This window comes from Carassius auratus, chromosome 14, assembly GCF_003368295.1.
Source record: "Carassius auratus strain Wakin chromosome 14, ASM336829v1, whole genome shotgun sequence".
In the NCBI taxonomy this organism is placed as follows: Eukaryota; Metazoa; Chordata; class Actinopteri; order Cypriniformes; family Cyprinidae; genus Carassius; species Carassius auratus.
In genome coordinates this window covers 24,264,434-24,276,788 of record NC_039256.1, presented here as the reverse complement: position 1 = coordinate 24,276,788, position 12,355 = coordinate 24,264,434, and the positions used below count along the sequence as shown (strand labels likewise).

Genomic DNA, 12,355 nt, shown 5'->3' with positions numbered 1-12,355 from the left:
AACAATGAATAACTGTATTTTCATTAACTAACATTAACGAAGATGAATAAATACAGTAATAAATGTATTATTCATTGTTTGTTCATGTTAATTAATACATTAACTAACATTAACTAATGGAACCTTATTCTAAAGTGTTACCAATAAAACATTTATTTTTATAAAACTATTTTAAAAGTCCTTTGTGTGACATATGATTCTCCTGTGGCATCAAATTATTACAAATCTGTGTGACATACTCATAAAAGGAAGTTACATTTCAGAGGAACAATTACAAAAGTGTAGCCACAAATGATAACAATTTCTGCACAGTCATAATGATTCAGTCAGTCATAGTTGTAGAGTCATACATTTTGTGGGAGGTTACAAAATTCAGCTATTGTGTAAAAACGTACAAAATCATCAGAATTTGTGGTTTCACAACACTGAATCTATCTCAGATGTGTGTCTGAGCCGATCTGATGTAATGTTACATCAGCCTCCCTCTGTCTCCCTCTTATTTACAGAGCACCGTATCAGGAATGGCTTTGTCTAAACACACACTCTCTCTCTCTCTCTCTCTCTCTCTCTCTCTCTCTTTCACACACACACACACACACGCACGCACACACACACACACACACACACACACACACACACACACACACGCACACACACACACACACACACACACACACACACACACAGTAACTAATACCATGTGGTTTGACCTACATTCATTTTCAAACCTTATGTCAACATTAATTATAATAAAAAGATAACAGTTCGCAATCCGGGAAACATGAGTTTGTTATCAGTCTACAGTCTGCTTACTTGCTAATCAGAACACGTCTATAACAAGTGCAGTGAAATGGGCCTTTGAAAGAATGAGAGAAAACAGCGAGTGTTTAAAGTGAGTGCCTGATGCCTTTGTGTGATCTGCATGTTTCATGAGGAAAGGTGAGAATCGGAGAATATTGCTGAAGCACCATGACTCAGGGCTACGCTGCTGCCACTAGACACACTAACTACAACAGGAAATGCCTCCCTTTCTCACACATTGACCTGCAAATTACAGGACGAGATGAAAAGAGGAAGAAAAATTGTAAAGGAGAGAAAAGGGGGAGTGTTTGAGACACTAAAAAGGCCAGAGAGAGAGGAAAGAGGAGGGAGAAGCCAATTCACATTGTATTTGTTTAGACTTGTCGCAGCGTATCAGAAGTTTGTTGTAAGAACACCTTCCACTCAGGCCTGTCGTATACCACTGGTAAAGGAAAGCACACTACGCTTAGAGTCAATGTGTGTGTGTTTGTGAGCGAGCAAGATGCCCAGAAGGACTGTGTCAGTTCCCCATCCCAACGGGGATCCAACTCCAAGTAATTTGGGAGAGAAAGCCCCTCTCAATTCAAATGGAGACCCCCACGCTGGAGCCCCCGAGGAAAAGGTGGAACTGCGGAAGAAAGTGACCCTGCTCCGAGGAATCTCTATTATCATTGGGACGATCATTGGAGCAGGGATATTTATCTCTCCGAAGGGAATTCTGAAGAACTCGGGCAGCGTGGGAATGTCACTGGTGGTGTGGATTGCCTGTGGGATTCTCTCTCTTTTCGGTAAGTGTCACAGACAACACATACCTTAACATATGCAAACATGAGAGTGTTAACATGTGCATATGCTCTCACACACAGACTCCCATTCATCTTTTATTCACACACATTATACAGTTTTGACAAATGACCTAAATATTTCTCCCACTTGTTTGGAACAATTGATTTCTTGGTTCCTGATAGAATCAAAAGTTGCATTTTATTTTGAGGAATTGTGCAGACGCTGACTAGCCATTTGTTTGAGGTTGTGACTAACCTAACAGTTCTGCTGACGTCATTCACAGTCTTTCATTACTTAGGGCACACCACTTTGCTAACTGAAATAAGTTAATGTTCTTAACACTAGAACTACCGGAATTCTATAACTACAAGAATGGCCATAGCGGCCATTCTGTCCATTCATAATAGACTCATATATCATATTTCAATACGCATATTTACATTCAAAGGTTCTTACAGTGAAACTTTGAATGTTCGTTGCCGTATTTTATGACATCATCGCCCTAAAAAATATGATATTTTTAGTAATATTTAATTGTGTAAGGAGTTCCCGAATGTGCGTGTCTCGCTTTGTGTTCGACAAGCGAGAGAGCAAAAGTATTTCACCGCAGTGAAAATGTTGTAGCCTATTTGAAAGTCTAAATGCCAACAAATATGAACGGATGCAGAATATTTCTGTAAAATGACATGTTGTGAATTTTGGAAATGATTACATACATCTTTTATTACTTAGTTTTATTTCACAATATCAGTCTTGTCGGGGCTAAAATTAGCCTACAGTATATGCATTAGCTATAGCATTACACTAGCATTAAAATAATAATAGCCATTATTGTTATTATTATTAATATTATTATGGCTATTTTATCATAACATTGAAGTAACCTGGCTGGAACCGTGGCAGATTGAATGACAGCAGCTGTTGTATTGGAGGTGTCCACCTGGCTTTTTTTATGAACAGGAATTTTAGCTTAGCAATAGAAAATAAAAACAACTAGAACAAAAGTTGCTAGGCAACACTGATGTGCACCCTCGGTGGTTCTCTTCCTCACAATGAAAGTAGATAGACACAAGGGGTTCTCTAAACAGAAAAAAAGCACAATAAAAAATTTTTTTTTTTTATTTTTTTTTTTTTTTAATAGCTTCATTTGATTCATATATATGAAAAACAAATTCATTATTCACTAAAAATCTTAAAGAAAACTTTTTGTAATGGTCTACATTCACATTCACTGTATGAACTTAAGCAGCTTGGACATTCTGCTAAACTTCTCCTTTTGTATTCTACCGACAAAAGTAAGCCATACAGGTTTTATGTGTATTCTAACACCTGTTGACTGCACATCTGTTGATATGGCTCTCCATAACTCACCTTTTTCCTAACTGAAAAATGTATTGTGCCAACTCATGTTCCTGTTACATCAAACTGAAAGGTGTTCTATCAGTGATTGAATATAAAACATATTTGGTTATATTCTACAATAATATTCAAATTGTTAACAAAGGATTCCCCAATGTTTTTTTTTTTTTTTTTGTAGTTGAATCCAAAGTTTGACTTTGATTATCAATGAGTTGTACTTAGTATCATGTATTAACAATCAACAATTGACTTTCACAAAATTTACTAATCTTGGTTCATTCTAATTTCTATATATGTAGTGCATGTATACTGTTAGTTAACATGTTAACACTGATAAACTGTAAATTTAGCAATAACAAGAGTAACATTTATTAACATTACCCTGGATTAATAAATTCTGCATTTTTTTTTTTTTTTTTTTTTTTAGCTCATGATACCTAATCCATGAATACATGTAAATGAATTGATGGCACCAGACATTATTACCATAATCTTTAATGTTACCATAATATTTAATGGGACATGACAAAACCTACACTTGGTTGTTACACCTAATCTGCTGTAGATCGTTTCCAGTCAACATTAGGGGATAAACGTTTCAGGTACATGGATGCGAGTGAGAAATACTGGGTTCAGGAAGCCCAATATATCAAACAGCTGCAATAAACAAAATGATGGGAAATGGCCTGAATGGCTTCAGATAAGTAAAGTAAAGTAAAGACTAAATCTGATTACTTGGTCATTGATGCATTACACATACAGTATCCAATCAAGCTCCACAATGAAAAGAAGAAGATCTGTCCATAATTCATTGTCTCTAAGGAAGAATTCCAGGCTATGCATGAAAAACCTGAACAGAGGGCTTCTCTAATGTGTTGCCATGCACGATAGAGGCCAATATTGTCTTATGCCATTCTTTGACGACGAGGACAGCATGGTCTGACACCATGGAGGTTGATGGCTTCGTGTGTGTCGAAGAAGAATTAGTTTGTGTATAAGAAGAGCATTGTTTGACAGTGTGTTTGTTCATGTGTATGTCAGGAGTCATTTCACACTTGTCAGCTTTCTTTTGTGTGCCACAGCCCACAGGCTTTAAGGAAAAGCCGAGCTGCCGTTTTATAAACCTGCCTATTCATCCACAGTTTCTCTCTGAGACAGAATTTCTCAAATCTGCATTCTGAACTCTCCTGTTGTGCCTTGTATTCTAAAGCTCTCTTTATATTTACATTATGAAGCTCACAAGTCAAGGGCTGTGAGTGAAGCAGGCTTGGTTTCGAGCAGAGTATATATTAAATGGTTAAAATGCATAGAACTAAAAAGAGCTTGTGTAACTGCCCTCTCAAAGAACAAACAGATGGTCCTAATGAACTGACAAAACCATCCGCCTTTAGGGTTGCTTTGCAGGTGTTGTGTAAATCTTGACACCTTTCTGAATAGTTATGGCTCACGCTCTCCACGACAGGCCTTTGTCCAGCAACTGTCACCTCATTTTGCCAAAGTATAAAAGTTTTGCCTTCATTTCCCCCAGCTATTGCTTCATTTTGTCCCTTTCAGGTGCTCTATCATATGCTGAGCTGGGTACCTGTATTAAAAAATCTGGTGGCCATTACACGTACATTCTGGAGGCGTTTGGTCCGCAAGTGGCTTTTGTGCGTTTGTGGGTCGACATGATTGCCATAAGGTCAGTAAATCCTCATTCATCCCCCTGTCTTCATTGTCAGGTCTCTGGAGAACTGCCAAAATAAACAAATGCAATCCCTTCATCGCCCCAAATAAACACAAGCAAAGTCTCCCAGATGAAGGTGATCTCTCAATATTACTGCTGGGCTCCAGTAATCATAGACTGAAAACCAGAGATGAAGTCTCTTTTGACAATGAACAAGCCATCATGGAGGCTCTCACGCAAAGGCTCAAGTGCTGGATGCAGCAGGTTCATATGTAATCACAACACCATCAAGATTAAAGTCTATAGCTGTAGTTTAAGAGCAAACCAGCATTACATGAAAGAGAGCACAACGCATGTTCATGGCAAAGCTTTGCCTTAGACTTTTTTGTATATGTGGTGATTTTAACAGAAAAATGCAAGATAAGATGTTCTATTGCAATCACAATTCATTACAAAGATAATCAGAACCACCATGTTTTTGAGTGATAACAAGATGTCCCAGGACACAGTGCTCAGCATTCATTTTCCCATCTTGAAGACCTGCAGGTTTGGCTGTGATCGCTCTGGCATTTGGCCGCTATATTTTAGAGCCCATCTTCATGCCATGTGGAGTTCCAGAAATTGCCATTAAATTGGCCACAACAATCGGAATCAGTAAGCTAGAGTTAATTCATATAATTCAAATGTTTGTATATAAATATAGTGTTGCTTGATTACAGTGTGTTTGTATGGCCTGGCTTATGTGTGCAATATTAATGATAAATGATTGTGTATTCCACTTCACTGCAGCTATGGTAATGTATCTAAACAGCATGAGTGTTAGCTGGACTGCCAGAATCCAGATCTTCCTCACATTCAGCAAGCTGCTCGCTATGGCCATCATCATCATTCCAGGATTATACCAACTCTTCAAAGGTATTTAGTTTGCATTATGCTTATATTATGCCAAAAAGCTATGGTTTCTTAAAAAAAGCTAAAGGCAGCAGTAAAACTAAAAAAGGTATTAATCTAAAAAATGAATTAGACTAATATATTTCAAAAGTATACATACCCCCATTTAAAAGTTTGAGGTCTGTAAGATGTTTTTTATTTAAATGTATAGTTTTACAATTTGTATTACTTTTTTAAAGGACACATTTAAAAAAAAAGTTCTTCAAATAAATGCTGTTTTTTTGGAATTTTATTTGTAAAAATTTTTTCGATTTTTTAAATCAATATCAATTATATAGTTGTATGTAGTAAATATGTTATGTAGTACATATTACATTTTGTATTTAATTTCCATTTATATAATGTTGGAATAACCATTTATTTTGATTATTTTGAATAATTAAAAGTCTACTAACTAGAAATAGGTTTGCCTTAGAAAAAAAAAAAAAAAACTAAAAGTAGGGAGAATATCAGGTTGCTAATCATTTGCCACTGGTTTCATCTGCAGGCGAGACCAAAAACTTTGAAAATGCATTTGAAGTCAACTCCATAGATTTGACAGGACTTCCTCTCGCCTTCTACTCTGGGATGTACGCCTATGCCGGCTGGTGAGCCCACCTTCTGATTCCACACAAATCCAATAATGCCTATAAAGTCTTTGAATACATTTTTTTGGTCTCGTACAGGTTTTACTTGAATTTCGTGACTGAGGAGGTGGAGAATCCTGAGAGGTTAGTGACTGGATATAACAAATGTGATTTCTGCAGAAGTGGTTTGATTGTTTAATTCAACTGTTTCTAGCATGGAAAACCAAACCACAGTGATGACTTAGGTGTTAATTTCCATTCCCCAGGACGGTGCCTCTTGCCATCTGCATCTCCATGGTGATAGTAATGATCTGTTACACAATGACAAATGTGGCATATTACACGGTGATGTCAGCAGAGGAGCTGTTAGCCTCCAGTGCCGTAGCTGTGGTGGGTAACTCCCTGTCTGCTTCTATCACACATCTTATTCATGTACAGTTCAAAAACAGATGACTTCCTGTATCATCCTGTATTATTATTTGCCTTAGAACATTAAAATAAATGGGTCAAATTGATCTGGGAACAGCACGATCACAACAAAAATGTTGTGGACATGTCAAAACACATCAGTGTGTTGAAACTTTGCATGCATGTTCATGGCCCTAAATGAATAAAAGTCACAAAACGTCAAGAACGAAACAAACAAAAATTTGTAATTAATTTAACATAAGTCAACTGATATTTCCGACAACTCAAAAATCAAATCAGGTAAAACTGACCCTGGACAATACAGTACATGAGGGTTAACAACAGCAGTGAAAAAAAAAAAAAAAAAAAAAAAAAAAAAAAAAAAATTCCTGCAGTAACCGGATCTTTTAGGAAAGAGATACCAGCTTTATAAATGTGTTCAAGCAATTTGCAGTAGTGACTGTAACAGTCAACACCTTCTTCTTCAGCAAAGTAAATGTGATTACATAAAGCCAGTGGCTCTAAATGCCTGTCTGTTTCTCTGCTGGAGAAATCATATATCTCTCACAAATAACTGACAGCACCAGAATCCGTGCGCAGAGATCTCCTGCTAGGCTCTGAAACGCTCTAAAAGCTTTCTCATCTTGTTAGACGTCTTTAATGCATTCATTTGTAGCCTGCGTGACTCTATACAAGCTTGCTCTTTATGGAAAATGTAAAGCCTTTTCACTTCACTGATTATTCATAAACACCAATAAGTCTAAAAATTGAAGATCAATGTTGTTTTCCTGTTTTGTTTCACAAAATGATCTCCTCTTTCTCACTCCCTTCCTTCTCTTTTCATTCATCTTTCCCAACAGACATTTGCAGAGAAGCTGATGGGAAACTTCTCATTTGCAGTTCCGGTTTTTGTGGCTCTGTCTTGTTTTGGGTCCATGAATGGATGCCTATTTGCGATTTCAAGGTGTGCGTCCCAGTTTTGAGTCTCTGATAACATTACCTGATTTTTTATTTAAAATAGAGTGATGAAAGTTTTAGGGAAATCAGGAAACAATCTTAATGGTTTTTGGAGAGTATCTGTTTAGTCTAAAAGTACCAACTCGATCTCAGGAGAAGACCTCCAAACTACAAGAGTGTGCTGACAATTACCCTTAAAATATGAAAAAAAATAAAATTAATAATAATAATAAAATAAATAAATACATTTAGATTTTGGGCATATTTAAAATATTTAGTCTCTAGTAAGTAATATATTTAAGATTTATTTATTTATTATAAGTGTAGTATAACATTTTTTAATGTCACTATTAATGATGATTACATCTTGATCTTTAAATAATATAGTTCTTCAAATGCAAGATATTTAAAGTACAAAATTAGTTGTTCCAATTTAGCAGACTTAAGTTATACCAGTTTAGTACACTAAAATTACAATTGCAGGGTATTTTCTTTAAGTACATAAAAATGTATTTTTTTTATACTTTGCATGAATGCAATGCATTTCAAATACATATTGTTTACTAGGGGTTTCAAAGAATATCCTTAAAAGTTTCAGAATATCAACTTTCTGTAGATCTTGGTTCGCATTTACAGTGGATGTTTTAACATTGTGTCTCTCTTCCACAGAATGTTCTTCGTGGCCTCTCGAGAAGGTCAGCTTCCTGAAGTTCTCTCTATGATTCACATACGCCGACACACGCCATTACCTGCTGTGATTGTCCTGGTGAGTCATAGATGCACACATGTCCCACTCAATGGTCACCTGTGTTGATACTCCTGAACAGCTGAACGAAACCATTTGCAACGTCCTTTCTTTCCACATTCTGAACATTTCAAGTATCAGTGTTCAGTGATGATAAAAGCATAAAAAAATTACTCATAATAGCAGTCCAGGCTTAAACACATTTAAAAGCATCAACATAAATGTTCACTCTGTCAGAAGGCTCAGAAGATCTTAAAAAAGGAACAGAAAAACGTTCCCTTTACAGGACCAATTTTTGTCGGCATGTATTTCTAATGTCCACATGCCTACTTTATCTTTCTTTCAGTATCCGATCACCCTACTGATCCTCTTCTTAGGAGATATCTACAGTTTGCTGAACTTCATGAGCTTCCTGCGCTGGTTGTTCATCGGTGTGGCTGTGGTCGGCCTCATCTACCTGCGCTACACTCGCCCTGATATGCCACGACCGTTTAAGGTGACCCGCTTTTCTCTGCTGGCAGCCTATTATCTCATATCTCATACATCTCTAATGTAATATAACGATTAAATACCTTGCTGTTTGGAAAACAGAGCAGATTTAATTCTAAGGAGCCGAGGTGAGCCAAGCTATTGAGATCTCAATTGTCCTCTGTCACTTTGTTATTGTGTCCACTTAATCTTAGGTTGCTCCAGAGGGCCTTTCTCTGGGATTGGTCAACTGGTGGTTATTTTGGATAAAAAGGGACCCAATAGACTGTGAAGTCAACATGAAGAAACTGAGCTGATATTTCCCTGTCCCAGTCTTATCCAAGCATTTAATTAGTCATAATTAAAAAGTCTTGCTGATCAAACTAAAAGAAGCTGGGTGTAAACACGGAAATTAATTTACGATACGCCTATGGATCTCTTTTAGATATGAAGTGGAAGATTTTACAGATATCCATGACAGTGTACCAAACATGTTGTTTAAAGGAAAGGAAAATTTACACCTGTGACATTCCAGCTCTTCTTCTGCAAAACACTAACTGTACAGGTCACAATAAAAAGGGCATTCAAGTTTCAAATTGGCACACAAGCACGATAAAGGAAATCAATACATTCCATAAGTCTTTTGGAGTCATATGATTCATGAGGAACATACCTACATGTAGTCTAAACTGGAAAAAACATGTGGTTTACTGCACTTTCTAAGGTGCAAAGAAAAATTCCCTCTTTATCTTTGTGTTTTTCTCTTTCTCAGGTCCCTATTTTCATCCCTGCTGTGTTCTCCTTCACCTGTTTCTTCATGGTCTTCCTTTCTCTATATTCGGATCCAATTAATACAGGGATTGGCTTCGCCATCTCTCTCACAGGCATCCCTGCGTACTTCATATTCATCCACTTCGAAAGAAAACCCAAATGGTTCCAGAAATTGTCAGGTCAGAGGTTACATAAATGCAAATGGGAAACTTACGAATATGCACAGAAGTTTGTGTCTAGTTACATATTAATAATTAATATAATGATGCCCGACATGCCAAGCAGTTTTTAATTATTTGACTAAAGTGTTAAACTCTTGGAAGAATTTTCTCTGGAATAATAAAAACAATACTAATTATGCACAAATTATGAAATGTACTGTATGGAAATATATGCTAGATCATATCAAATACATGATAATTAGTCAGGTTGGTTATTAATGTTTGTTTCCCTTATGTTTCTCAGACTCTGTAAACAGATCACTACAGATCATCCTAGAAGTGGTTCCTGCCGAACACTGACCGTTAATCTTTTTCTTTGCACATGAATGTGTTTAGATTATATAGCATCTGTTAATACACGTAGTATCTAGTACAGTAGTTCTCAACTGGTGGGTCACAGCCAAAAAAGTGGTTGCAAGTGTGTTCTAAATGTGATGCAGAGAGAGAGAGAGAGAGGGAGAGAAAAATCCTAAATGCAAATAATAAAATGCAACTGAAGCAAAACCAGTTGAGACCTACTGCTGACATATATCCAAAATGAAATACAATATCTCTGATGGTCTTGCCTCAGTCCCCCTGAGAAAGAGACGTGACAATGTCATTTCAACACACGATTCATTTCCTAATGCTGTGAATCACCTAACATGACTGACATAAAGTCCATGCATTTTACCGGTGATTTAGAACATTGGCCAACTTCCTCTTCAACTTATTCTATTTGCACTGCAATATCTTTAAACACGTCAATGACAGACAGACGTCATAACAAGTGTTTCCACTGAGGTGTGACTCAAGAATGGGCTCAGCCAGGGATTTGGACATAATCTTGTTCACTCTCCTCAATGGCTGAGATATTAGAAATTCTGTAACCCAGACATGACTGTACATGTACAAACTGAATAATGGCTTTGAAAGTATGGCTATTTTGTAGGTTCCTGTCTGACCATTAGAATATCAAATACACTACAGTGATATTTCTGTATACGATACACTGGATATTCTGATATTTTTCTTGGCTGTAATGCTGTTTTATTGTACCATGCAGGAGAACTCCACAGAGCACTCATTTATGTTGATTATCACTCTATAATTGCTTTTAAACCCATTAACAACTTACTTGCCCAGTCAACTTGAAAATTAATCTTATTTATGATCAGTTTACTCCCACGTGAATTGCCAGTAATGATTTTGCACATTAACATTGTGTGTATTTAAATACTGAATCACCCAAAAACTGTATATCCAGCCTACTTGATCATGACTGGGTTTAATTAAATCAGTATTATGTTATAATAGTAAGACTGTTTTAGAAAGAAGTGTTTAAAACACTTTTAAATTCACTGGACCATTTTTGTACAGCATATTTTGTAAAACTATATTGACTACTACAGTAGAAACAACTTTTGTAACTCTAAGCTATAAACAAACTTTGTATGACCATTTCTACCAAATAAAATATTATATTTGCCTGTATCTCTAATAATGTTGCAGAAAATGTTTCTATGTTTTATTACAGGAAACCAGAAAAGAAAGTTCACAAATTACAGAATTGCTCAAAACAGATGATTGTTTACAGGCATTATATAAAATATATAAATATTTGAATGTTCTCTGATTTTTTTTTATTATCAATAAACAGACAAACCTGAAATATCATTGTTATGGTTCCTGGTTCATTTTTAATTGGATTTAACCAAAAACTAACTGTGACCTTGATAATGGCTATGTTTTTTTTTTTTTTTTTGTGCCCATTTTAGTCACACTTTGGACTCCTGTATTAAATGATCTGGATGTCAACACATTTAATAAAAAACTCAATCCATCTACCAGTGCAATTATAGATTAATTATAGATTACTCTTCCCTAAGCCCATAAAAGTCAAAATTTTGCACACATTCTCTTTGAGAATTACAGTCTAATCACATTCAAAGTGGTAATCTGGACCATGTGGTGTCCTAACATGACTTGTCTTGGTGTATAGTGGGGCCGTAGATTGTACATGACAGAAAATATAATGTTGAAAGCAGAAAATGTGTTCTTGTGTCACACTGTGAAGATTTTGATCAATGAACAGGTCTTACTTCACAGACTCTGCTATTGCAGAAAGAGACCAGTCAATGAAATAACAGTAGACATGCAAAACCCAACTCGCGGTGTTTGTGTGTGCGGATAAGTTGTTGGCATTTGAAGGGATCTAGGAGCAGAATGATTGATCCACTCCACGAGGATGATTGCATTACTCCTCTAATACCTCAACCGCTTACTGAGCCTCCCTGAGAAGATGAGAATACAGTAAGAAAGAAAACAGAGATGGCTGAGGAAGAAAACCTTACTTCACCCACACAATCATATCAATGTGAGTTATGCTCATGTATTATACTCAGCACCAGTGTATATGTGTGTGTGTGTGTGTTGGCACCACCAGGGGTCTCATATCGCAGGCAACACAGCTCAAATGACTTTGTGAATTAGTTGAAGCTGGTGAACCGGGATTGAGCGCCAAGATCATGGCACTAGCCCAACAGACTAACACACACACACACACACACACACACACACACACACACACACACACACAAACACACTTGAGTGAACATACATCCCTGCCATTGTTGGAAAACTGCCCGGTACAACAACATCAAGAGGAGGCCAGCTC

General features: G+C 36.6%; 1 protein-coding gene across 1 annotated transcript; it reads left to right on the top strand.

Annotated features, from left to right (window-relative positions):
* Nucleotides 1–1,012: 1,012 nt before the first annotated feature.
* Nucleotides 1,013–11,372, top strand: LOC113114096 (cystine/glutamate transporter-like). The gene is made up of 12 exons (XM_026280839.1): nucleotides 1,013–1,589; nucleotides 4,501–4,627; nucleotides 5,151–5,266; nucleotides 5,402–5,527; nucleotides 6,051–6,150; nucleotides 6,229–6,273; nucleotides 6,396–6,519; nucleotides 7,398–7,501; nucleotides 8,164–8,260; nucleotides 8,586–8,735; nucleotides 9,480–9,657; nucleotides 9,944–11,372. The coding sequence occupies exons 1-12, from the start codon at nucleotides 1,304–1,306 to the stop codon at nucleotides 9,997–9,999; spliced, it is 1,509 nt and encodes a 502-aa protein (XP_026136624.1). The 5' UTR covers nucleotides 1,013–1,303; the 3' UTR covers nucleotides 10,000–11,372.
* The last annotated feature ends 983 nt before the right edge of the window (nucleotides 11,373–12,355 follow it).

Coding starts and splice junctions, on each gene's coding strand:
- LOC113114096 (XM_026280839.1), top strand. CDS start 1,304: ATGCCCAGAAGGACTGTGTCAGTTCCCCATCCCAACGGGGATCCAACT. Junction 4,628..5,150: donor GTCGACATGATTGCCATAAG/GTCAGTAAATCC, acceptor CCCATCTTGAAG/ACCTGCAGGTTTGGCTGTGA. Junction 5,267..5,401: donor GGCCACAACAATCGGAATCA/GTAAGCTAGAGT, acceptor ACTTCACTGCAG/CTATGGTAATGTATCTAAAC.